Here is a 27680-nt window from a genome sequence, read left to right on the forward strand (position 1 = left end):
CTGCGGAGGTGCGCACTCAGCTCCGCTCGGCCCGCCCGGACACTGCAGAGGAGGTTACCGTGCCATCGCTGCGGCTGCTCGCTCCCGACACCACCACCAGCACCAGCACCAGCAGCACTACCAGCGGCAGCAGCAGCACACGTCCCGCTGCAGACTTCCCGGGCCCGGGGAGAACAGCGCTGAAAGCCATGGCCGAGTCCAACCCGCCGTGGGGGTTCCCCCGCCTGCGCCGGGCCGCGGTAAGCTGTGGAGGTGGGAGGCTTCAAACGGGGCGGCGAGGATACTGCAGCATAGAGAGAGAGGAGCAGAGAGATAGGCGAGCTTTTATTTAGACTCCTCGCTGCTGCGGCACTGATCCTGGGACGTGCTCTCAGTGCAGTTCAGGCTGTATGAGGTATTTACCGTGCCTCGTGGTCAGGACACTGACCGGATTCAGACATGATTCAATGTTTAGAGTCTTTGCAGTGCAGCAGGACAAGGACAATGACAAATGTGTTTGTTTGGGCTGCAGCTGCAGGTTGGGAACAGCTTTGGCTCTGCGGGCTGGAAACGTGGAGCGTGTTCAAGTTCTCCAGCTTCATGTAAAACACTCTGCTCCCAAATACTTGATGCACACATCTAAGTGCAGCTGTGGAATGCACAAGTCTGCTGTTCAGCTGCATCCATCATGGCTGCTGTTTGAGTGAATATCAAGGTCCTCCTCTTGGAGTTGGAAGGATATTGACTTGATGTATTTTCCTTGTTCAGAGAGTGAAGGGTGAAGAGAAATCAGCAGCTTCTAGTTTAGAGGTGATGAGTTCAGCTCCTGCCTCCACTGAAAGTTGCCTCTTCTTGCAGGGTCAGCATAAAGCTCCACAGCCTCGTCTCTGGATGACAAACGTAGCGGCGCACTGAGACATTGTTAAGGGTTTGATTTAGTGTGAGTTGCATAAAAAAAACTACAAAAAGATAACACAGGGGAAAACAGTCAGAGTTTGTTGTGTAAGTGTTAGCTGATGACAGCTGCAGTGTGTACTACAGAGTGTGAGGGCATGCAGGGTGCAGGGGTGACAGCTGATAATGAAAGAGCGCGAGCAGGAGCTGACTGTCAGACCTGCTGATGCTTGAGAGGCCAAACCACTTCCCAGACTGACAGTCAGGGATGCTGATGCCGTGTTGGGCTTTGCTAGTCTGCACTAGAAGCAGCACTCAGCCGTCAGTCAGCTCCGGCTCTACGACTCACTCTGTCGTCTTCTAAAATATAATCCAGTTATGTGGTGGAGTAGAAATCTACAAAACTCTGCCTGCGACATGTTAATCTCCAAAGGTCAAAGCTGTGTTCTGAATAAGATTCATTTGGAATTCAGGTTAAACCAATTTAAACCCTCCTGGAGGCAGTTAACTTCCACAAATGAACCCCTTAAAGATTTGATCACAGATGTTATACAAGTTGAGTAAAGAAATAAAAAAATAAACTTCCTTTCTCTTCTCTCAGACGTCATTTCCTGGCAATCTACATCTGGTCCTGGTGCTCCGCCCCACCGGCTTGATAAGCTCCGCCCCCAGCCCGTCCTCCAGCACTGACCTGGGCTTCCGCTTCAGCCAGGATGACTTCTTGTTAAAGATGCCGGTGAGATGGGGTTAAAAAACTGAGGACAGTGTGACGGGATATTAACTTTACTTTTAAAAAACTTGTTAAGTGTTTTACCGGTCTGTTGCGGCACCTTTAAACAACCACACGTTTGAACAGCCAAGTCCAGGTTGCTGCCTGATGTCTTGTGTTTTCTAGGTGGTGATGCTGCGTTCAGTCGGTGACCTCCTGCGCTACATCGATGAGAACCACCTGACGTCAGACTTCACTGCAAAAGTGGAGTACTGTCAAAGCGACTGGATCGTCCTCCGCACGGTATGCAAATGAAAACTTACACTGATCAGGCATAACATCATGACCACCTTCTTAATACTATGTAGATCTCCCTTGTGCCTCCAAAAGATTCAAGATTCAAGATTCAAAGAGTTTATTGCCGCATGCACAGTATAGAAACATTTCCCTGTACAATGAAATTCTTCTTTTCCCGTCCAAATGTCCTGTGGTGTCTGGCAACAGGATGTTGTTAGTGGGGGCCTTTGGGTCCTATGGGTTGAGGGGAGGGGCCTCTGTGGATCATCCCACAGATACTTGATCACTTTGGGATCTAGTGAATTTGGAGGCCAGGTCAACACCTTCTGCTGTTTTTTGAGTTGTTCCTAAAGTGTTTTTGTGTGTGTGCCTGCGTCAGGCTGTATCCTGCTGGGGGTGTCTGCTGCCATCAAGGATTGTCATAGTTATGGGGTCGGGGTGTCTGGTCTGGTCTAGGTGGGTGGTACATGTCTTAGTAACATCCACACAAATGCCAGGTCCAAAAGTTTCCCAGCAGAACACTGAATTGTCGCAAGATGGTCAATGTTACTCACTTCTCCTGTCAGTGGTCATAATGTTGTGGCTGATCGGTGCAGGTTAAAGCTACAAGATGCACGCTGAAATGAATCCACATGAATTAAAACATGGGTCATGTGTCTTCTTCTTCTTCTTGTCTGCGTGATCGTGTGTCTGCAGTCTATTGAGACCTTTGCAGTGACGGTGAAGGAGATCGCTCAGCTGCTGCAGAGCTTCGGCTCAGAGCTGTCTGAGACTGAGCTCCCAGACGAAGCCAGCGCCATCGAGTTCTTGCTGCACTCGCACACGCACCGATACCGACAGATGAAGGTTGTCACTGGCTTCGTGTCTTTCCCTTCATCTTTCCTCTCTCTCTCTCTCTTTCTGCTAGTTTGCACAGATCTCGTGTTTTATTTTGTCAGGATGACATCCGGAGTGTACTGAAAGAAGGACGCCTGCTGCTGTCCAACCTGGAAACCGTCAAGGCCTCTAAAAGAGACGTGGAGGAGGAGAGGGAAATCCAGTCAGACATGGAAACTGTTCAGAGGTGCATTTATAAATCTTCTGTAAAAAAAAAACAACTGAGAGACATTTCCCAGAGGACTTGTCGACACGCTCTCGGTCCGATACGTCTTCACCTTATTAAACCTTTATCTTTAGCAGACAGCTTGTTTGGAAGTCTGTGTGTTTTTTTTCAGGCTCCTGGCTCAGCTCAGGGACATGGAGGAGGCGTTCGACGGCTTCTTTGAGAAACACCACCTGAAGCTGCAGCAGTTCCTCCAGCTGCTGCAGTACGAAATTAGTTTCCAGCAGGTGTGATGATAATCGGTGTTTGTCCGAGTGATATTAGCTCTGACTCTGAGTTACGCCGTTGTGGCGAGTGACTGCGTGACTGTGTGTGTTGCAGATGGAGGAGGTGCTGGAGCGGCTCTCAGCCCAGGAGAAGGAGATTGGCTCGTTGGGCGCCACGGTGGTTCAGACGGAGCAGCTACTCAAAGACCTGGGGACGCTGGAGAAACACGCTCAGGTCACAAACGAACTCACACGACACAACACGCACATGACGGACGCTGAGGTAAAAGAGAAATGAAAGAGATTTGTTTTAGAGCTCGACCAATACGTCATCTCATCAAGGTTAAATCATTTTTGCAGGATGTAATGCAGAAAAATGTAATTTAGACATGGTGTCATGACATAGTTTGACCAGAAGAGGGCGCTCTAACTTTATTCATATGATACTCTCAGTGCATCCTGTGCATCCTGCAGCAAATAAAGCATAAGAGTTATCACAGCTGTGCACACGGTGTCTTCTCAGGAATACGTTGCTGGGAGCTAACAAGGAAACCCCCTCATCTTCTGAAGCTTCCCTTCAGATTTCATGAATTTAAACGGCTTCAAATGAATCCCAGTGCTCATTAATCACACACAAAAAAGAACACATATAGTTCATCTTTTTCTTCTCACATCAATTTAATCAACATTAACATCAGAAGACGTGTCCTTGTCCCTCAGGAGGAGATGGCCCGTGCCCAGGTGGTGATCCTGCACGGTCACCAGCTGGCTGCCAACCACCACTACGCCCTGGCTCTCATCGTGCAGCGCTGCAACGAGCTGCGACACCTCTGCGACGTCCTCACGAGCGCCATACGCATCAAGCGGGCCTCGCTCACCCGAACGCGAGACCTGCAGCTCCGACTCGAGGAGGTAAAGCCCTCGAGCACAAACGCGCCTGCTTCTGTAGTCACAACAGGTACTGTATTTATGGCGTCCAATATCAGAAAATCCGCTTCGGAGGGCTCTACAACAAACTAAGTTGCCCCCAGATTCACCCCGTCCGCCCGGACCTCGTTCAGATTATCTGGTGATGTGAGGGGGTCTACAGACAAATTGCTCTCATCATGTGAGGTGGTGCGTTTGTAGTTTGTGCGGCTGCAAATTTAAGATTTGAGAGAAGAACATCTGTGACTAAATCCTCAAGTGTGTGATGCAACCAGATTTCAAAATCATGTAGGATTTTCAAACTCTTGAAGAAACGAACTGCCCCCAAAATGTTAAAATACGAGTTCTCTGATGTGTTTATCAAAATGTAAAACAAACCTCAACCCTGAATGAGTGATGCACTGTAGAGGTTGTATTGTTGCAAATCTTTAATTAGGTTTTTATGCATTTCTATGGTGACGGAGAGAGCTCAATGCACTGCAACCTGAGAAAACACGCCTTCAGTTTTTTGTTTTTTTCTTTTGTGTGTGTGAGCAGGCCCTCCGGTGGTGTGACCAGGGCGCCTATCTTCTGGCGAGTCAGATGGTGGACAGGTTCCAAACCAAGGAGGGAGCTCAGGAGGCGTTGCAGTACCTGGGCTGTCACCAGGAGAGGGCGCCGTCTGCCCTGAAAAACAGCCAAGACATCCTGAGCCTGGAGTTTGAAGCCATACTCACCCCACAGCTGGAGGTAGATACCCCGGCCGCAGCCCGGACACCCCAAACACCTACCCACCCCCAGTTCACACCTTGCTTCTCTCTAGTCCCAGATCACCATGGTGACGGAGAGGCTGAACTCGATGCAGTGCATGATCCGAAACAGAGAGCTGTGTCTGAAGAAGCTGGCGGATGTGCAGGTCCGACCCATACAGCTGGTGGCCCCAAGGCCGGAGCCGGAGCAGACCTCGCTACGCTGCAAGTCCCCCCTCTTCTCCCCCAAACATGGTACACCCCGCCACCTTAAACAGCGCCCTGTCTTCACACACTGATCCTCCTCTGTAAAAGTAAATCAGCGATTCCTCTTTACTCTTCCTTCCCCTGTTTTATTTTGTGCGTATGTGTGATACTCTCCACAGGTGTAGACTTTAACGTCTTGAACTCTAAGTTCTCTTTCGACATTCTTCCTGGCAAAAGAGCTGCGAGGAGAAACAACAGCCAGCGCAAGGTGCGAACAATCTCTTGATGCAACGAGACAACTTTTAGTTTTTGAGGACGTATTTTTGGGTCATTACATTTATTTAATCGCCTCACATTTCTTTATCCACGTCTCATCTCAAGCCAGAAGAAATACGTCCTCGCTGATAGACTTATCTCGTGTGTGTTTTTCCAGATAGAGGTGATGCATGATTACCAAGGCAACCGCAGCTGCCTGTACGGCCCGAACCCTGAAACCGATTCGGAGGCGGAGGACAATCCAGAGCAGGTCACACGGTATGCCATCTTTCAACCTGTCAGAGCTGACCTTTGACCTCAAACACAACCTGTGACTCTAATCTTGCAGCTGTATGTGTGTGTGACCCTCTGCATGTAGATTTAGTCCATTTAAGTCCAGTTGTCTCTCTTTCTAGTCATGTTATGAAGGAGCTGATAGCTACAGAGAGGATCTACGTGGACGAGCTGCTCTCTGTGCTTCTGGTGAGTTTATTTTATTTTATTTTGTGGCATTTTGCCCTTTTAGATTTTTATTTTATTTGCCCGATAAAGCTGATTCAGATCGCAGTGCTGAGTATATTAGATCAAACAGGGACTTGGTTTCCTTGCCTCGCCTCTGCTCCTTTTAGGGCTACAGGGCAGAAATGGAGGACCCGTCCATGTCAGACCTTCTCCCTCCCGCTCTGCGCAGCCAGAAGGACGTTCTGTTCGGCAACATGCCAGAGATTTACCAGTTCCACAGCAGGCGAGCCACGCACACACACTGAGCTCACAAGCTGTCACTGAGTTGTCCTTGTCTTCCCCTCCTTTCCCCCCGCTGATCAAATTTCCTTTTCGTTTTCCTCCCGGATCGTCCAATTAGGATCTTCCTCCAGGATCTGCAGGGTTGCCTGGAGACACCGGAGAGGGTGGGGGCCTGCTTCCTGCAACGGGTGAGGAAGCATGAAGAGAGAGACATGGGCTCTTTACTGTATGTGTAGTGATGCATGTGTAAGTGTACGTTTATGTTTGAGCAGAAGGAGAAGTTCCAGGTGTATGAGCGCTACTGCCAAAACAAGCCTCGATCCGAGTTGCTATGGAGACAGTGCTCCGAGTCGCCTTTCTTTCAGGTAGTGGCAAGCATTCAGCACGATACACTTACATGTCTCATTTGCATATATGGAATATCTCCAGTTATGTCATGTGCATTTCAGGAAGGAGAATCTGTCAAGAATGTATTTCAGTCTCTCCCTCCTCTCTCTATCTCTCTCTCTCTGCAGGAGTGCCAGAAGAAGCTGGACCACAAGTTGGGTCTGGACTCTTATCTCCTGAAACCGGTCCAACGTCTCACCAAGTACCAGCTGCTGCTCAAGGTTTGGTACTTTTGAAGATAAAAAAACATGAACGACATGAACGTATAAAAGGTTTAGTTTCTAATCACAATCATAAACTTGGTTTTAGAATTACATCGCCATCACTTCAGAAAATCCCAAGATTTTGCTTTTCTCTCTGTTATAATTTAAAGGGGAATTACTGTTTTTTACAACCTGGACCTTATTTCTGGCATAAAATATGATCGTTTACTCACCCAGATAACTTTGGTGTCGTATATCCATATAGTGGGAGTGACTGGGGCACCGAAATGCAGCCTCTGAATAACACATTATCTGCCCCGAAACTCGTTCATTTCACCAATATTTTGTTATGATACGCTAGTGCTATCTGTTATCTATTCGCGGACGTGCAGCGGTTTGTTGTTCTTTGGCCAGCTGTTCCTCTCTCTGCCTCCCCCTTTGAGTGAGCTCCTCATCCGTATACTCTGGCTCAAAACGGTAAGGACGTCCATCATAAACAAAGTCCTCATCCACAACCTCAGAATCGGAAAAATATTCATCCATGTTGCAAAAAACTAGCAGTAGCAAATTATAGGTAAACAAGCCGCGTGGGGCGCGTGGCGCAGAGAGATGACATCATCCAGGTCAGAAGTTAGTAGGTCAATCTACAGACCCCGGATGATGATAACAGGTAACTCCGGACTCAATGGGGAATAGCACTAGCGTTTCATAACAAAATATTGGTGGAATGGACAAGTTTCACGGCAGATAATGCGTTATTTAGAGGCTGCGTTTCGGTGCCCCAGTCACTCCCACTATATGGATATACGCGGATCAAAATATCGTCCGAACAACTCTAAATGACACCAAAGTTATATGGGTGAGTAAACAATCGTATTTTATGCCAGAAATAAGGTCTGGGTTGTAAAAAAAGGTAGTTCCCCTTTAACGTAGTCATCCTCTGCTGATTGTAAATCCATGTGCAATAATATCCTCGTGCAATATTTAGTTTTCTAGTACCTCTGCAGTAACTTTAACACTTTTTTCATGCAACTTTTTTTTTTTTTTTTTTTTTAATTGTTATTTTATTCTGTTTGCATTTATTATCTCCTTGCAGCTGTCACTTTATGGGAGCAACTGCAAGTAAACAGTTTCCTTGAAGGATCAATAAAGTATTCTGATTATAATAATACTGGGCAGACTTAATTTCTGGTCCTGGCCTCTGTCAGTGGCTCTGTTTCCGTATGAGCTCTGCAGTGATTCATAATCATAGAAATGTGGACAGGTCAGTCTGTTCAGTAATTAGTTTTGTTGGAAAAAGATCAATATTGAATAAGGATTGATGCAGGAACAAAGAGACAACGACAGTAAGATCCAAACAGAGACGCTCGGAGACAAATAGACGACATCAGCTAGATTCATTTTATTCAATCTGCAGAGCACTGATTTAAATTAGCACTCAGACGTTCACGTGGACAGATGTCAAAGCATACTAGATTAGATAAAGTAAGAGCTACTGACATGTCGTCCTGTGTGTCTTTGTCCAGGAGCTGTTGAAGCACTGTGCAGAGCAGCGATACCGCTGTGAACTCCAGGAGGCTCTGGACTCCATGCTGGAGCTGCTCAAGTCTGTCAACGACTCCATGCATCAGATAGCCATCACCGGATATCAGGTAGCAGCCAGTCACATCACTAGAGTGGATACAGGATGTTAGATTTATCAAATATAACCACGGTTATTTTATTATGTAGTGAATTATGACGTGTTCTGTGTTCATATTGATGAATTTAGCCCATGCAGCGTGTTTTGTAATCTTTGACTCAGGGGGATCTGAGCCAGCTGGGCCGTATGGTGATGCAGGGGGGCTTCAGCGTGTGGATCAGCCATAAACGGGCGGCAGTGCGAATGAAGGAGCTGGCCAGGTTCAAACCCATGCAGAGACATCTCTTCCTCTACGAGCACGCCCTGCTCTTCTGCAAGCGCCGGGACGAGGACAACCACGACAGGACGCCCTTCTACAGCTTCAAGTCCTGCCTCAGAGTAACTAAACATAAACTAACTACATCAGGCACCCTTTGCTTCAACTGTACAATAAACTATTTCTTTTCATTATCGTGAATCATAAGGGCTTTTCTCTCTATAGATGAGTGCAGTGGGAATCACAGAAAATGTGAAAGGAGATATGAAGAAGTTTGAAATCTGGTACAGTGGCAGAGAAGTGGTTTACATAGTTCAGGTATTTGAGCTTCTGTTTTTTTTTTAAATATATTCTACATCTAATTGCACACACTGCACAAACTGTGTTATAGTCCGAGTGTGCATGTGCTCGTCCATACAGGCTCCCACGTTGGAGGTCAAAGTCGCCTGGCTGACGAGGATCCGAAAAATTCTCACCAACCAGCAGAAGCTGTGTCAAGGTTTCTATCAGTGCCGTGGTTCATCTATGTTTCTGTTTGACGTGCCTGGTTTGATTATTTAAAGGTGTCTTTGTGTCTTCTCCTCTCCACAGATGAGGCTCCCTCTCTTTCCCTCTCAGACAACCCTCTCTCTGACAGGTGATTCTCTCTGCATGACCCGATCTGTCATTTAAGGGTGGGCGACAAAAATCTAATCATATAGCAATTCTTAGATTTTGTGATTTTGAATCGATCCACAAATGCTAAGAAAGCCGTTCCTCACCCATGCAGCATCTTTGGTAATGAAGGGTTTAGGAGGTTAGGACCTCGTAATGTATGGTGAGAATGGGTCAACTCATTTTTGACCTTAATGTCTCTATTTTTAATCATTTGAGCATCAAATAACCAGAATATCTCATACTGAACTTACTGAATGAGTGTGCATGCTCGTCATTACCCCCGAGAGCTGGCATTCACGACCGAATCAACAAACCCTGCAGATGGCACAGCACTGAGCTTGGCTCTGAAATTCCAAGCTGCTGGTTTTCAGCTCCATGAAGAGTGATGTGCACTGAATTCAGACCCAAACTTCTGCAAAGGTTGCAGCGTTCTGCTAGTTTTACTTTACCACAGTTACCTGGTTTCCACCATTTAACAGCCTCTGATTAAATGGTTTGAAGTGCTGTTGACCACGATGGAGATCCGCTGCATTAACACAGTATGGAACTGAACTGCTGAAACAGTCCCTAAGTGTGTTGTGTAATTGAGTTATTGATCCTGAGGTGAGCATACAAGTGAGTTGAGGGTTGGATATTTCCTAACTGTAAGTGAGTGATAATTGTTAGAACTTTGCTCTGATTCATATCAGTCAAGTCCAGGTTCCAGGTGTCAGTAATGGAGCATTACAGCGTGCTGGTGTTGGAGTTTGTGTTTGTGACTTTGATAGCATGTTAGCACGTTATGAACTTGATTAATACCTGAAACTATTCACATTTATACTATTTATTATGCAGGAGATTTTCCTTTTTGACAACAGATTCCATGAAACGATCAGAACCAACAATGTCCGATCATTGCTTGAGCCTCTGTGACGCACTGTTTAGACACTGATCAGCCAAAACATTAAAACCACTGACAGAAGAAGTAAGTAACATTGACCAGCTTGTGATAATATAATGTTCTGCTGGGAAACGTTTGGACCTGGCATTCATTCGTGTGGATGTTACCTAGACATGTAGCACCCACCTAGACCAGACCAGACACCCCCACCCCTTTGGAATTAGTGAAGTGAAGTTGGTTTTGGATATATCGTGGAATTTGTTGCCTGAACTGAATGATTTCAGCATTATCCTTTTAGTTAGTATATTCATATAGATTTACAGTTCAGTTTCTGAGCATGAGATGATCATTAGCACATAGTGTTTTCTGGGACTTTTTGATTCTTACTAACAAATGAATGATGAAATTACTGCGATGGTTGTCACTTTATGAGTGATTTGCAGGTCACACAGTATTTGTAAGTAATTAAGGTTTTTCTGCTTTATTTTAGCAGATGGGTTCATGTATTAAGATTAAGTTCATTTCTATGATTGTTTTGATTGGACTTTCACAGGAAGAACATGCAAACTCCACACAGAAATCAAACCCAAAACCTTCTTGCTGTGAGGCATCAGCGCTTACCACCACACCATTGTGCCACCCCGCACGCCTTAACTGATGCAAAGAAATTTATTGGTAGACATGAAGGAAATGGATGTAAGGATGAGAAGGGTCTAAGGGGATAAATAAGAAGGTTCGAGGGGGATGGGTTGAAAAGGGTCAGAGGGGATGGGATGAAAATTGTTAGAGGGGATGGGATGAAAAGAGTTGAGTCGGAGGGGATGGAATGGAAAGAGTCGGAGGGGGTGGGAAGAAAAGGGTCGGAGGGGATGAATAAGAAGGTTCAAGGGGGATGGATTGAAAAGGAATCAGAGGGGATGGGATGAAAATTGTTAGAGGGGATGGGATGAAAAGAGTTGAGTCGGAGGGGATGGGATGGAAAGAGTCGGAGGGGGTGGGATGAAAAGGGTCAGAGGGGATAAATAAGAAGGTTTGAGGGGGATGGGTTGAAAAGGGTCAGAGGGAATGGGATGAAAAGAGTTGAGTCGGAGGGGATGAATAAGAAGGTTCAAGGGGGATGGATTGAAAAGAAATCAGAGGGGATGGGATGAAAATTGTCAGAGAGGATGGGATGGAAAGGGTTGGAGGGGATGAATAAGATGGTTCGAGGGGGATGGGTTGAGAAGTGTCAGAGGGGATGGGATGAAAATTGTCAGAGAGGATGGGATGAAAAGGGTTGAGATGGAGGGGATGAGATGAAAAGGGTCGGAGGGGATGGGATGAAAAGGATCAGAAGAGAGGGTTATGACACGCCTTTGTAAATACGTAAGAGCAGGAAACAGAATGATAAGGGCCGTGGTCTTGTTCCTGAATGAACAAAAGTTATAATTACTTCATAAATGAGACAAATTCCACCCATCTGCTACTTAAACCAGATTAAACCCCCCTGGATTATTTGCAAATGCTGTTCAATGGTATGGTTGTGTGTAATTCCATATATAACAGCGATCTGATATAAATGAGTTATAAACTCAAACATCCTTTGGAATCAGACGCTGAAATATATGTGGCTGTGAACTAAGTGGAATGCTGTAATCATTTACAGAATGAGGTATGAGCTCGTTTTGTGACACGGTGGATGTTGTTGTTGTTGTTGTTGTCGTCGTCGTCTTGTCTTGTTTGTCGTGGTCGTATCTTGTTCCCATGGTGATGCGGTTTAGTGCATCAGAGATGTGTGTGTCGTGGGGCGGCGCGTCGGTGGGAGGCTGCTCAGCGTGTCTCCCTGTTCCTCACAGCTCCTCAGCAACAAGCCACTCCCACCGGAACCAAGAGGACGATTCGGTGCACAGTAGCCCCGCCCACTCGGACCCTGTGGTTCAGTCGCCCCAACGCAGTGAGTTGCAGAGAAAGACACAAATACGCACAACCCTACAGTCACCTGATAGCATTTTAAATTTATTTTATAGCTAACGAGTGTGCTTCTGCAGGTTGGCCAGTTCCTGCTCACACTGTGGCGATCTGTGAGGGCCTGGAGGACTGGGGCGCCACAGACCTCTCCGCCCTATCAGACTCAGATGATGACGATCAGCCTTCCCCACTGGTGAGATGTTGCTATGGTCACGATTCACTGTACAATTTATTTGTGGGGAGGTTAAACGGAAGTGTATGAACATACAGACAGCTTGAGCTGCACCACCAGCTGAACATCGGTCGCTGACTCAGACAGAAACCAAAATATTTTTAAGAAGACAGCTACCAATTGTTGTTCACTGTGTTCCTCACTGTCCTGCTGTGGTTTTTTTTCCTTTCTTCTGCTCCATTTCCTTTGGCCGGCTCATTTTTCAACACTTCTTGGTATTTGAACCAGTCTGTAGACCTTAAAAACATCATGTGACATCTGTTGTACTTTCCTTGAGCTATGGTACCGTGTGCTTCCTCACACATTCAGAGGGTTTTACTAAATCTTAACCTTGACAGTAGAAACTGTATGTGTCTGTCCGCATGTGGAAAAAAGAGTTGAAATGCATGGCTCCTTTAGGATTCAATTCAAAGAGATGAAAAGTGAAAGCAGGAAACAGGACAAGCAAAAAAACTGAAGCTGAAAGTAACTACAATAAACATGACACAGAAAACACAAGCAGAGAACTCTGACAACTGACTTTTAAACTTTTACGGATTGATTCATGAAACACAGGTGACACACTGAGGAGGAACGCAAAGGTTGGAGGTAAAACAAGCGTGGACATGTGGGCTGAGTTTGAATCGTCCATCCTCTGTTCCAGGTGCCGGGACGGTACAGAGTCTTGGTCGAGAGCAGCATGGCCAGCACCGATGACATCATCTTTAATTGCGGTGACGTCATCCAGCTGCTGCACGAGGACTCATCAGGAATGTGGTAATGGAGGCTTTGGATTTACAAAATACTGATCACAACCAATATACACCGATCAGCCACAACATTATGACCACTGACAGGAGAAATGTGTAACAGTGACCATCTTGTGACAATTCAATGTTCTGCTGGGAAACTTTTGGACCTGGCATGTGGATGTTACCCCACCCCATAGCAATGACACTCCTTGATGGCAGCAGCCATCCCCAGCAGGATGCAGCCTGACACAGAAACACACACAAAAACGGTTTAGGAACAACTAAAAAAACATGAAAAACAGCACAAGGTGTTGACCTGACCTCCAAATTCACTAGATCTCAAACTGATCAAGTATCTGTGGGATGATCCACAGAGGCCCCTCCCCTCAACCCATAGGACCCAAAGGGCCCCCAATAACCAGATTCTGTTGCCAGACACCACAGGACACCCTCAGAAGGCCCATGTCCATTCTCTGATGAGTCACATCCGATGAGTCACAACTGTTATTATATTAGGTCATAGTCATAATGTTGTGGCTGATCGGTGTAAAATCCAGGCCTGAAAGATAAGAAGACAAAATGTTCTTAAAGTTTTCTGTTCTGTGTGTAATTACAGGACGGTGAGGAACATAAGTCGTGGCGAAGAAGGCCGTGTTCTCCCCGAGGACCTGCACAGGATTCTGGGAGAAACCTACTGAGAGCCAATCAGAACGGAGGACAGAGGGCACCGTTCATCTCCAGGCTTTGCCGCTTCTTTGACTCTCACTCTTTGCCTGCATATGTTTCATCAACTTCCTGACCAATTGCGGGCGTGCGACTCTGCCGAGACTTTGAATCATTAATCAGACTGAAGCACAACATACTCAACACGACTGTGACAGATTCACCTCAGAAGGCTGTAGAGTACAGAGCCAAGCCGTCTTATTTTTTTGTTCCAGTGGTGCAGTCGATCATTTGGACTCAATGGACTTTAATATCATACATACAGTATTTTCTTATGAAATCACACAGAAGTCATTGATATGCCGACAGACGTATCTTTTCTGTTCATGTGCCAAACAGTTAAACTAATCATTGCAGCTTCTTCTTACCTAAAATAGCCTTTTTTCACATGGTGTCATTGTTTTGAATGGAGCTACAGCAGCCAGCTACACTGTGTAGGATGTGCACATGATGTATGCAGAAATCGCCATGGCTACTGCATCACTTTGATTGTTTGTGGGTAGCATTTACAAAAAGACAAAATTATGATGATTATATAGAAAATTGTTCCTCCATTCCTCCATTCTCATTGGTTGGTTTTACCTCTTAGTGGTGGAAGTGTGGATGGTGCCATGCAAACATCCTCTTTAGTTTTTTTCACAGCTGCCATTAAATCATGTCATAGCAGGAGAGGAACAGTCATGATTTTCTACATTTCTTCATAAAAATGACTCAAGACATCAGCAGATTTTCACACAAGTCCTGAAAGTAGACGAAGAGAACCCAATCAAACACGTGAAGCTGAGATATTATACTCTTCTAAATTGTGCAGACTCTTTAGAGATGGTTTTGTAACCTTTTCCAGCCTGATGAGCAACAACAACTCTTTTTCTGAGCTCCTCGGAAAGCTCCTTTGTCCGTGCCATCGTACACTTCCACAAACATGTGTTGTGAAGATCAGACTGAGACAAATCCCTGATTTATTTAAACTAAACCAGGAACTGAACCGAGTCTTCTGAACAGATGGACTCTGATTTGACCTTGAAATTAACTTATATGATATGTAGTATTGGCTCATTTTCCTGTATAAACAAACACCAAAGTATAATATTTAATTTTCATGCGTTTGATTCGGTTCTCTTTGTCTACTTTCTGGATGTTTTTGAGTCATTTTTATGCAGAAATGTAGAAACTTCTGAGGTATGCAAACACTTTTAAGCAGCTCTATATATATTTAACCTGTAGAGTGGTTTTTCTAGGAATGGATCCCATTTAATTTCACATGTGCAGTACCCTATTAATTTTTCCAATTCACATCCCTTCACAATCCTACATAGCTACAGGGCGATTTGATTTAATTTGTCAACACAGTCAAGACAACGTTTTGTTTGTAATTATGGATCCAAACTGTGCTCTGTATTTGTTCTATAAGAAAGGACATCAATTAATTGTGTTTACATGACGTGCGTACACTGCATAAACATTACTTTTATAAGTTTACAGGAAATGTCCTCTAACTAATTTAATTTAGTTTTGTCCAAACTGTGCTATACACCGATCAGCCACAACATTAGAACCACTGACAGGTGAAGTAAATAACACTGACAATCTTGTGACAACTCAATGTTCTGCTCTGAAACGTTTGGACCTGGCATTCGTGTGGATGTTACTTAGACATGTAGCACCCTCCTAGACCAGACCAGGCAGATCAAGTGTCTGTGGGATGATCCACAGAGGCCCCTCCCCTCAACCCATAGGACCCAAAGCCCCCCCACTAACAACATCCTGTTGCCAGACACCACAGGACACCCTCAGAAGGCCCATGTCCATTCTCTGATGAGTCACGACGGCACAAGGGAGACCTACACAATATTAGGAAGGTGGTCATAATGTTATGCCTGATCGGTGTATTTGTGCACTAAAGTGAACCAGAACCATCCGTAGGAGTTGCTTCTCCTGCTGTGACAAGTCAAAATGTTTTCTGTAAAAAGCTGAATCGTGGTAACAGCCTCTTATATTTGGAGCCAGTGTAGCTCGTCCTTGTAATTCAGTTTTTGGTTTTCGTGGAAGAGTTTATTTTCATATTTCTTCTTTATGGTGACAATGTGCCATATTTTTTGTTGCCAAATCTATTTTTGAGGTTAAAATTCTGCAAGTTGCTTCTGCTACAGCCATGGTCATGAATGAGATGAGATAATTATTACTGTCTGTTTGTTTGGCTCTGGATGTTCTGCACACGCCTGTCGCTTTATTTGTGCCTGCACTGCTATTTTACACCAATAGAGAAACAACAACGCTCAGTGTTGGGTAGTAACTGTAAATAGAGTTGAGTAGGACTGTGATCAGTTGCAGCAGCTATTACTGTGTGAAAAATATCACAAGAGAAAATTCAAATTGATTTAAAACTGCCTCATTTTAAAACTGCCCGATCTCACTTTATGAAACGTGGTCATGAAATCACTGCCACTTCATCTCTGAAAGGCAGTTAAGATAATGACAGTAAAGTGTGAATGTGTAAATTTAAATCTAATCTGAATCTAAATTTTAAACGCTAAACACAGTTTTAGTCTGCAGTCGTCTGAATGTTTACACCTTTGTTTAGACGCTGAGACGTTGGTGTCAAGTGACAAAACTAAAATTTGGACTGTACACATTAAATCTAATCCTGCTTAGACTAAATCTGAGGTTAACAGTGAACAAATATAGTGAACAAAGATGGAGAGTGTGCACTGATGCGTTTTTATCACGTTAAACTGATTTGAAATCCACGAGTTGTTTCCACCTCAAACAGATCCCTGCTGTTTTGGCTCATTTTGCACTTTTTAGATATTTTGAAGCATAGTGAGAGCTTGTATTATAATGCATAGTGTTTAGGGTTATTTTCCAAAATATAAGCACATGACTTCTTGATCTGATTCAACCTGACTGATGTGCTTTTTTTCTGCCTCTGTTCATCCTTGAGATGTGTTCAGGTTTTACATTAGACTCATTGATTGTCATAAAGTTTGATTTAGCCTGATTAAATCCTCTCTCAGGAATCTGCAGACTTTACTTGAGTGATTAACTCTGGTGTTAGTTTTACACTTTTGCCATTCTTAGTACACCGATCAGCCACAACATAGCAATGACACTCCTTAAAGGCCATCCCCAGCAGGATGCAGCCTGACACACACAAAAACGGTTTAGGAACAACTCAAACAAAAAACAAAAAACATGAAGAACAGCACAAGGTGTTGACCTGGCCTCCAAATTCACTAGATCCCAAACTGATCAAGTATCTGTGTGATGATCCACAGAGGCCCCTCCCCTCAACCCACAGGACCCAAAGGCCCCCCACTAACAACATCCTGTTGCCAGACACCACAGGACACCCTCAGAAGACCCATGTCCATTCTCTGATGAGTCACAACTGTTTTGGAGGCACAAGGGAGACGTACACAATATTAGGTCATAATGTTATGGCTGATTGGTGTATATGCATCAAAACTTGCTACCAATTTACTTTACCTTGCAACTCTTCTCTTAGGGTGACAGGCCTAATTTATGGCATTAATCTGCAGCATATCTAGTTCCTGCCGTGATTTGTTTAAATAACATCTGTGATTTATGACGAAGTTATTAAAGTCATGAAATCTTGGAACCTATCAATGTCCGCTTAATTTGATTGTATGCTTTACAGAATAGATGTAGATACTGAAATATTTTGAACATATTTTATTGTGTGATTCGTCACTCTTTTCAGCAGAACAAAAACATTAACTTCACAAACAGATGCTCCTGTGTGTTTTATCACTAGGCCATTCTGATTCCTGTTATCTGGCTCATCCAGGGGAAGTACCGCGAGACTCGGGTGTAGATGCCATACTTCCCATCCATGGCACACTCCTCCCCCCAGCTGACGATGCCTGTCAGAAACCACGTGCCTTTGTATTTGGTGGCGTGCGGGCCGCCGCTGTCCCCCTGGCACGAGTCCTTCTGTTCGTTGTCAAAGCCTGCGCAGAACATGAACCGAGTAACGTGGTCCCGACTGCTCCGTTTGCACACGGTGCGGTCAACGTAGGGGACCTCCAGCTTCTGAAGCTTGGTGGCCTCGGGGCCCTGGAACCTTAGTCGCCCCCAGCCGCTCACCAAGGAGGTGGTGGAGTCCCTCAGGAGGTTCTCTATAAAATCTTTGGGGCCCAGGCAGATCGGCCGCCGCTGTTTGGACAGTTCCACTGGTTTGGCGAGCTTCAGTAGCGCAATATCATGGTTATACGGCGACTTCTTATGATCATACAAGTGGTGGATGTGCTGCTCTGCCACCACATGGTCTCGCTCTGGACCTTCATCCTGCATAATGTCATGTTCACCTGGAAGAACAGAATAAAATATACAGCAGGTATATCAATATGTATCCTCTGCACCAAGAAAGAAAGGAAAATGTACAATTTATCCACAAGATTAAGACCTGTTGATCTATTTCTGATACACTGATCAGGCATAACATTATGACCACCTTCCTAATATTGTGTAGGTCTCCCTTGTGCCTCCAAAACAGTTGTGACTCATCGGAGAATGGACATGGGCCTTCTGAGGGTGTCCTGTGGTGTCTGGCAACAGGATGTTGTTAGTGGGGGCTTTGGGTCCTATGGGTTGAGGGGAGGGGCCTCTGTGGATCATCTCACAGATTCTTGATCAGTTTGGGATCTAGTGAATTTGGAGGCCGGGTCAACACCTTGTGCTGTTCTTCGTGTTTTTTGAGTTGTTCCTAAAGCGTTTTTGTGTGTGTGCCTGCTGCCATTAAGGAGTGTCATTGCTATGGGGTGTCTGGTCTAGTCTAGGTGAGTGCTACATGTCTACGTAACATCCACACAAATACCAGGTCCAAAAGTTTCCCAGCAGAACATTGTATTGTCTCAAGACGGTCAATGCTATTTGCTTCTCTTGTCAGTGGTCATAATGTTGTGGCTGATCGGTGTATGACTCAGAGATTTAACATTAACGTCTGCAGGCATCGCTTGATGTCCCACCGGCTCGGACGATGAATCCTTGTTTGGTGATGTTGACCTTGATCAGGCAATGGGCTGCAGTGATGACCCATAACTCACTGAGCAGAGATCCCCCACAGAAGGGCTGCGCTCTCTGAAGCGTGGAAGAGTTAGCCATCAGGGTCACCTGCAAACAGAACATATAGTTTAATAATAAGCACTTAATTAGCTTAAAAAATGTCTCTACTTTTATGGCGTTTCCATTTAAGCATCTCCATCGTTGACATTCCCCCTCCCTCCTCACCACATCAGTCTCAGTTCCACTCTGGTCTATTTGCCTAGATATGAATTCATGTCACGACCCTTGGAAGATTACCTGCCAAGGGATCTCTCCAGGAGTGGCCTGATCCCCTCCCACAATCCTCTGGTCAGAGTTGCCTTCTGCTGTGATGGTGCGGACTGTTGGGAAAGCCCAGGAGCCAAGCTTTCTGTCCTCTGTAGGCGTTCGGGTGACGCTTCCTGCCTCCCCAGTGCTAATGGAAGCCTCAGCTGGATCTACATCAGGGCTTGAATCTGATTTGAATGATCGTACGTCTATTACGGAGGCCGGAGAGACGCTGGGCAGGTCTGAATTATTCGCCGGTGGGTCGATGTAATAGTCTAACGGTAGATCATCATAGTAGTCATACAGCAGGGCGTTGCTGGAATTGTGTTGTGTTTCAGATGAAGTGGTGTTTGATGATCGTGGGCTCAAGACGGACCTGCCGACAGAGCCGGAGGAAGTGTCCACGCGACCACAGCTGAATTGATCTGAGGGGGACAAAAAAGGAGATAGTCAACATGAGTCTATGTCACGTTTTGTAGCTTGGACTGTTTTCATTCAGGACGTTTGTCACTAGTTTCACATTTCTATCACAGATTTTACATGATGTCTCTTTGTGTATGGTCATGAGCTCAAGATGCATGCTGGGAAACTTTTGGACCTGGCATTTATTCGTGTGGATGTTACTAGCACCCACCTAGACCAGACCAGACACCGCCACCCCATAGCAATGACACTCCTCGATGGCAGCAGCCATCCCCAGCAGGACACAGCCTGACCCAGACACACTCACAAAAACGCTTCAGGAAGGGAGACCTACACAATATCAGGAAGGTGGTCATAATGTTATGCCTGATCAGTGTATGTGCTGACAGTAGATATACTGTCTCAGTTGTAAGCAGGCTTGTTTTCCCTTTTGTTCTTGACAGTATTCATTAATTATGTACTTCATTTGACAGCTATGAACTGCAGCGTACTCTTTTATGAGCTGGCCTGTGAGGTCTTAATGACTGTGATGGATGGAAGATGCGCTGCTATATGACGAGTCCAGCTTTCTGTCTCACTGTTGTTTAAGAGACAGCTTTTATCATTCCTAAAGGAGAGGTTTGTATTTATTGATGTCCGTCTAAAAAAACAAAAATACTCCCGTGTGTGAAACAGTTCTTGCCGCATGGTTCCCTTCTACTGGTGGAGCATAAAAGCAGCAGAGTTAGAAACAAACTGTATCTTCTAAAATACTAAATGTCTCTTTTTGATTCCCTGCTGAGCTCTAGTGACGAGATATTTACATAAAAGTATTTGAATGAATTAACGAACAAACTGTACGTTCTCTCTGAATGGAAAGGATGGGATACCTTCAGGATTAGTGTGAGGAGGATTAAATGGGTTTCTCTATCTTCAGATCAGTATCTGTGAGGGAGAGAGGTTACATACACCGATCAGGCATAACATTATGACCACCTTCCTAATATTGTGTAGGTCTCCCTTGTGCCTCCAAAACAGTCCTGACTCATCAGAGAATGGAAATGGGCCTTCTGAGGGTGTCCTGTGGTGTCTGGTAACACAATGTTGTTAGTGGGGGGTCTTTGAAAGGGAGGGGCCTCTGTGGATCATCCCACAGATACTTGATCAGTTTGGGATCTAGTGAAATTGGAGGTCAGGTCAACACCTTGTGCTGTTCTTCATGTTTTTTTTTTTTTGAGTTGTTCGTAAACCGACGCCTCCTGGGAAAGGTGTTTCAGGCATGTCCCACCGGTAGGAGAACTCGGGGCCGACCCAGGACACGATGGAGGGATGATATCTCTCGTCTGGCCTGGGAACGCCTGGGGGTTCCTCCGGAGGAGCTGGCGGAAGTGGCTGGGGAGAGGGCTGTCTGGGCTTCCCTGCTGAAGCTGCTGCCCCCGCGACCCAGCCCGGATAAATGGAAGGAGACGAGACGAGACGTAAACCGTTTTTGTGTTTGTGCCTGTATCAGGCTGCATCCTGCTGGGGATGGCTGCTGCCATCAAGGAGTGTCATTGCTATGGGGTGGGGGTGCCTGGTCTGGTCTAGGTGGGTGGTACATGTCTAAGTAACATTCACACGAATGAATGCCAGGTCCAAAAGTCTCCCAATGTTATTGGGTCAATGTTATTTACTTTTCCTGTCAGTGGTCATAATGTTGTGGCTGATCGGTTCATGTTAACAGTTGATTTTATTTTACCTGTTGGTTCACAGCTGGTTTTGTCTTCACCAAGTTCGTAACCAGCTGCACACCGACACACAGCCCGGTCCTCCTGCATCACACAGTAATGTGAGCATCCGCCATTGTTGTCCGAACACTGCTTTGACAGTTCTGGAAAACAAAAAGAAGGAAGACGTTGTTCCTCTCTCCTCTCCGGGTCTCAATCACCTTAACATCCTTGTCTCGCTTACTGTTGCTCACCGATCTCACAGTTCTTGCCGCCATAATTTGGTTTGCAAAAGCATGTGTAGGTGCTGACTCCATCTTTACACAAACCTCCATTCTGGCAGGGGGGTGGAGCACACTGGTCACCGTCTGACACACAAGTATAACACAAGCACACGCACACAGGTTTAGAGGTATTTCTGTGTAATCGTGCAAACTCGTCTTCCATCAGTCTTACCAATGTATGCTGCCCAGAACTCCATCTGAAAGAGAGACACTGATGTTAAAGACAAACATCAGAGTTTCACCATTAAACAAAGTTACCTTTACTCCGTATGTATGTGTGTGTGGCTGTGTGGATGTGTGTGTGTGTAACGCACCGTTTTCTCGTCGTTTTCAAACACCTCTCTGGCCTCCTCCATGTTGCATTTCTCTTCTATACATTCCCGCTCCAGGTTGTCTTTGTGAATTTCTTCAAGATGGCCGCTGTTGTACCTACGCAGGCGATGAAGCACCGTGTGGGCCGTCTGCTGGGACACGAACACAGCTCCTAAAAAGAAGACAAAGAGGAAATCATTTCATCTCCTCTGGAAATGGGATAATTAAATGAAGTGCTATCTCTATTCCCTGCTGCGTGAGTATCAGGTTATGCATCATAAATGTACTGAGGCCTCTGATAGATTACATCCTTCTCTTGCACTGACTAACTTCTATTTAATCTGCTTTAAAATCCTGCTGTCATGCAAGCAAAGAGCTGATTTAGATCCACATTGCATTTGCTTACGAAGACCTACTCCAGCTTAATAGGAAGTTCATTTTAAGGCTACGGCCTCACTCCACGTTCCCGGTCGTCATTCCTCTCTATCTAGCTGTGGCAGTGGTTCTCTGACCCAAAATCCGCCGTGGAAAAAGCGTCGGAACGTCTGCAGCTTTCTCAAATTTTTGCCGTCAGGATTCATCTGTAGTCTGTGGGCAGCTTGATGTTGTTTAAAAGATACAAACGTGACATAAAATAAAGCAGACAGAGCTAAATGCACTAGTTAGTGTATATCCAACAACAAAGCTCTGAAGCTCTTCTAGAAGAACGTTTTTGGATCATCCTGAACGTTTCTCACAACTAAAAGCTGCGAGATGAGTGTTTAAGAATAACAACACTGAGACCTTTGAAACCAGCCCCATGGCCACCTGGCCTCTGTTTTCCAGCTCTGAACTTCACGTCCTAACCCCTCAATCCGCCTCACGTTTACCTGGGTTTTCCTCCGCCATTTCGGCAACCAGCCCGTACGTCTGCAGCCGCAAACCAGCGATGAACACCAGTAAGCAAACTCTGGCCATCTTGCCGTTGTCAGTGGTCTGTCTGAGAGAAACTGATCTACCACTCCAAAGTACAGCGACTCACTGTTTACTCATCTGTGCAGTGGCAGTCCGTGGGTTTGTTTGTGCAAAGATAGGATAACGGCGTGTGACGAATAAAAGTCACATGGGTAGAATGAAAAGAAGCTGAAAGTGAGAAAGTGAGTGTGTGTTAACATTACCAGCTGCTAATCAAGTGGTTTAGTCTTGACAGACAAGTGGTTTCTGCAGCATGGCTTACGTGCACATACGTTTGTGCTTCTACATTATCGTAGATCCTCTCTGAAGCTGTTGTGGGAAGACCAGCAGCTTATGATGTCTAATGTTACAGATAAATTTGGGCATTTTTATGGGCCTTTTGTGCCTTTATTGGACACTTTTTAGTAGAGAAGCTGCAGCACTGATATGATGCCTCTTTCCATGGAGTGTGTGCTCAGCCAGGCGAGCTAAAAGGGGGAGTCCCAGAGTGTGCAGATTTTTTTTTGACTGATTCAGCTGTTCAGAAACATTTACCAAAGCTCTCTTTAACTCTGAAAGTCTCTGTAATGAGAACGTACTGAAGCATGCACACTTCAAACCTGATCACGAATAGGTTCAAGTGGCTACAAATGCCTGAGCTAGTGCTGCAGTTCAACGCAGTAAAGAACACTCCAGGCTCGATGGTGAGTATTGAAGGCGGTTTGATTAGAAAATGACTTACTCAGGGCGTGGCTGTGGACAAATCACTGTGACTGACAGCCAGGTCGGCTGGCCATGAGCCAGCAGCTCCTTAGTGACACAGGCCTCGTGGTGATTTATTGGCTGAGGATGATTAAATCAGACGAGGAAGTGTTACATCTCTCTTTTTATCTCATATTATGCCAGCCTTTAGAGGCATCACTTAGATTTATATGAGAGAACACAGAGGGAAGATATGAGTTAGCACGTCCACCGCCCTTTACGATGAAAGCCCTCCTGGCTGATTGGCGTCCTGGGACAAGACCTTCTATTGCATGGTGAACGGTGGCTTTGCAGTGGAGGAGGGGGCCGCTGACATCAAGCATCTCAGATGTAAATGCAGCGACAGAAGCAGGAAAAAAAAAAAAAAAAAGGGTTAAAACCCGGAAATCCATACTGGTGGAAAAGCTGCAATCAGAGCTGATAATCTCCTCTCGACTGAGCATAGTTCTACGACGGGGCACGGCATCTCTTAAGTAGAATTTATTTCATCTGAAGGTTGTAAATATGTGCAGAGTGAAGTGAAATCATTGGGGCAGAGGAACAATTAGAGAGAATTAGTGCTACAATTAATGAGCTGTATACTATTTTCCCACAAATTTCTGCACTTCTGCATTTCATGACATTTCTTCTCTCTTGGTTGTGGGATCCGTTTTAATGATTAACTTCCTCACTGAGTTGAGTCAGGAAGAACGACCATTGTTTAATTTGCAGTGACTGACAGAGCTGCCTTCAGTCATCCATCTAATTGTGCAGCTCCAGAGAGCGGAGGCTTCATCTCTGCGTGTGCACCTGGTTACATGCAGAGATGAAGACTCCGCTCTCTGGATCGATCTATGGGATCAAGTCGATTTGCACGTCCCCTCTCTTTTCCAGTAAAATCACGCAGCTATTTTGCCATCAGCGTATGACTCATGAGGTCAATGTCTCGGCCGTTCCTGTTCCCCCGTGAGCACAGAGCGGTGTGCAGCTGACCTCAGACCTGTTTGCAGCTCAGAGGAATTATCATGAGTGACAAGTTACCAAAAAAAATAAAATAAATCTGGCTCATACATCTGAAGATTAGTCAGGTTTTTCTAATTTAGCTCCAGGCATGTTTCCACTACGTCAGAGGAGTAATTTGCTGCCATGTGAAAACATGATGAAATATATGACATGAGCATTTTTCAGGGGTGATTTAACTAAACACCTACTGTTGACACTTCATCTGTCACTGTCTGGACAGGTGAGATGAGATTAACCCTCTGAATGTGTTACTGTGTGTTGTATGAATCAGGGACAAATAAATACGTTTTCTCCCTTGTGACTCATCAGAGAATGGACATGGGTCTTCTGAGGGTGTCCTGTGGTGTCTGGTAACACAATGTTGTTAGTGGGGGCCTTTGGGTCCTATGTGTTGAGGTGAGGGGCCTCTGTTGATCATCCTACAGATACTTGATCAGTTTGGGATCTAGTGAATTTGGAGGCCAGGTCAACACCTTGTGCTGTTTTTCATGCATCCTGCTGGGGATGGCTGCTGCCATCAAGGAGTGTCATTGCTATGGGGTGGGGGTGCCTGGTCTGGTCTGGGTGGGTGCTACATCTCTGGGAGCATTTTATCAGAGTGGGTTCTTCTAGTGAGAACAGGAGCAGGCCTACGTTGAACTGTTTGTTCTAAAGCAGCAGCTGGTCCCAGATCAGTGATCCTCTCGGGGGCAGGAGGGGCTGAGGGCCTGCTGTGCTCTGGTCTGCTGGCTCATTTAGTACAAGAGTCAAAAAGCCACTGTGACACGATTTCCACACATACCTAATATACGAAGCTGACAGGGAACGTTAAAACAAATATTTCTATTCAGGATCGTCAGTGGAGAGAAAAGCATCGGGGGCAAAGGTAACTTTGAGAGGAAGCATCGCCAAAAAGAAGTCATGAGGCCTGAGGAGTCCGTACTTTTCTTTTCTGTCAGCCAGAAATTGAATATTATTTAATTAAAATATATATTGGTAAATATAATAATTTTCTCATGACTTGGTTTAATTATTATTTTGCCTTTGATTTGTTTCATTAGTTCTACAAACCACGGCCTGAATCAACAGAATTACTTTAAACAAATGCTGAATGACATCTCCGTCCTGGAGCTAAGATTTATTGCAGGGCTGTTTTATTAGAGTGTATATTTTGGATATTACTCAGTCTGAGTACCGCGGCTCTTTTGCGATCTGCTCTGTGCATTTCATTTCTCCAGAGTGTCTTACAGTCATGTATCTACAGGATGCTGCCAGCTCAGCTGAGACTGGACTGTGACAACAAATCATGAGGTAGTTTATATTTATCTCTGACCCAACGTCTTCACATCAGCAAACTGAAACCGGTCCATTCCTGTTGCTTTTCAGTTAAAGTTGCCAATTGCACTATTACTGTAATTCTGTTGGTTAGTGGATGAAATGACAACGATTGAGCATTCAACAAAAGAAATGTGTACTACTATTAATGCAAATTATTGGATGAACTCTGTGTTGAGCTGAGTGTCATGGGATGAATGTGCAAGTGTACACTACTTCTGCCTCTGTTAAAAAAAAATAAATAAATCCATGTACACATGGATTAAATGATCAATAAACTGATTCCTTTGCATAGTGTAGACCGCTGAGTCTGCAGGTGGATCTGCATTTATTGGACCAGAGACAACCTTGCAAATAAAGTCACCTTCCTGAAGCTAAAATGCGCCTCCTATTTTAGTGTATCTGTCAGTGTACGAGGTAATGAGGACTTTTCATTTTGGTTGCAATATCTGACAAATCTTTACGGTTTTATCAGCTGCAATAAATGGCTTTTAGTAAATGCTTGATTCTGTGCATCAGTAATTTTTACGTTGAATGCTGAACATTTACAGTTGCAAACAACACAAACTGAGGAACCATTGCGAAGCTTTGAATTAGTGCAGAACTGTTTTACTAAAAATGCAATTGTACCTGATGAACTGGCAAGTGAGTAGCTACTCAGAGTAAACACAATAATTGAGAAATCGCAATTCTTTATATTATGATTTTAACCGTAGACAATAAATTGGCCGCTTTCTTATGAGAGGTTGTAAATGTTAGTCGTGGATAATTGTCTGTGAGGTCAAAATAAATCAAGCGTCTCATTCAAAGTTAAGTTTATCAGTTAACAATGAAAACACGGAAACTTTACAATAAGACACCGGGAACATCTCAACAGAGCCAGATGAATAAATGCTCCATTAAATCTTTCTAATGTGAACCCCTTGAGTTTATCTCCTCCATGCAGGACGGCTATAACATGAACACATTGTGCTCGTGCACGCTCCCTGTGCCTCTCTCTCTCTCTCTCTCTCTTTGTCTCCCAGTGCGCGCGTGCACGTGTTTGGATCGCTCGTGCTGGTTAATGGTGACATCTCTCAAACAGAGAGAGAGAGAGAAAGAGAGAGAGAGAGAGGAGATGAGAAGGGACTGAGGGGAAGAGGTCGGAGGGTTTTTGCGCTGGTCCTGAAGAGAAAACACATCTGAGGAGGATGAGGAAGAAGTGAAACCGTTTCCCTGCGTCTCTCACCAGAAGTTTGATTCAGCGAAAGAGCAAGAAGCTGTGGAGCTCCATGAGTGGGAAAACGAAAGGCAAAGAGGATAAAGAGCATGCCGCCAAGGGTGAGTAACCACGAACCCCTGTCCGATACGAGGACACTGTTTTTTGTTTCTCTTTACTGAGAACAGAAAGTAGGGAAAAGGGTTTATTTGTGATGATGCTCTTCGTTTCCATTGTCCCCTCAGTCCACAGAATAGAGTATAAGCTTTAAACTGTAGCGCCCTAGGCTATTTCAAGTAAAGAAGGAGACTCTTAAACCTCGCTTTGTGTTGTTTAATCCTGCATCGCGCTCAATATATATCCACTACGTGGTAAAAAATAGTTATTACTTCCTTATGATTAAATTGGTTCCTGGCTCTCAGGTCTAATTTCAGCGGCAAACACGCACACATTCATTCCCACCAACCATCGGGACGGCAATAAAATCGACGTCTAATACACCGCAATGGAAACTGGGAAACTATCATTGCCATATGGAGACAAAAAAAAAGGGAGTTGCCCCCTCCCCCCCGAACTGAACTGGGCATCAATCATGAATAATAATAATAATATTTCATGAAAGAAACTGGTACTCATTCACAAAACAGCAGCATAGTAACATAAACTTGAGCAGATAAGAATAAATAGAGTTGGAATCCTTTTTGCATTATGCACCATGATATACAGCTAC

General features: G+C 45.0%; 2 protein-coding genes across 2 annotated transcripts; one reads left to right on the plus strand and one right to left on the minus strand.

Annotated features, from left to right (window-relative positions):
* The first annotated feature begins 96 nt into the window (after positions 1-96).
* mcf2b (MCF.2 cell line derived transforming sequence b) lies at positions 97-14321 on the plus strand. The gene is made up of 26 exons (XM_084565480.1): positions 97-239; positions 1475-1609; positions 1769-1885; positions 2576-2725; positions 2818-2942; positions 3094-3208; positions 3303-3422; positions 3908-4099; positions 4652-4843; positions 4917-5097; positions 5229-5317; positions 5483-5583; positions 5721-5787; positions 5934-6049; positions 6167-6236; positions 6321-6413; positions 6564-6656; positions 8165-8290; positions 8443-8658; positions 8762-8854; positions 8957-9035; positions 9128-9173; positions 11834-12006; positions 12101-12213; positions 12896-13008; positions 13600-14321. Exons 1-26 carry the CDS (start codon positions 189-191, stop codon positions 13679-13681), a joined length of 3048 nt encoding a protein of 1015 aa, XP_084421606.1. The 5' UTR covers positions 97-188; the 3' UTR covers positions 13682-14321.
* A 2502-nt stretch (positions 14322-16823) lies between these two features.
* LOC311502617 (coagulation factor IX-like) lies at positions 16824-22773 on the minus strand (the record flags this gene model as incomplete). The annotated part of the gene is given in 9 exon segments (XM_084564930.1): positions 16824-18034; positions 18695-18839; positions 19029-19462; positions 21178-21309; positions 21400-21513; positions 21602-21626; positions 21744-21913; positions 22611-22758; positions 22762-22773. Coding segments are annotated over 9 exon segments (1737 nt in total). The 3' UTR covers positions 16824-17477.
* Positions 22774-27680: the final 4907 nt, after the last annotated feature.

The sequence above is a fragment of the Chelon labrosus genome (genome assembly GCF_963514085.1).
Source record: "Chelon labrosus genome assembly, chromosome: 17".
In the NCBI taxonomy this organism is placed as follows: domain Eukaryota; kingdom Metazoa; phylum Chordata; class Actinopteri; order Mugiliformes; family Mugilidae; genus Chelon; species Chelon labrosus.

Coding starts and splice junctions, on each gene's coding strand:
- mcf2b (XM_084565480.1), top strand. CDS start 189: ATGGCCGAGTCCAACCCGCCGTGGGGGTTCCCCCGCCTGCGCCGGGCC. Junction 5,318..5,482: donor GAAACAACAGCCAGCGCAAG/GTGCGAACAATC, acceptor GTGTTTTTCCAG/ATAGAGGTGATGCATGATTA. Junction 8,659..8,761: donor GCTTCAAGTCCTGCCTCAGA/GTAACTAAACAT, acceptor TTCTCTCTATAG/ATGAGTGCAGTGGGAATCAC.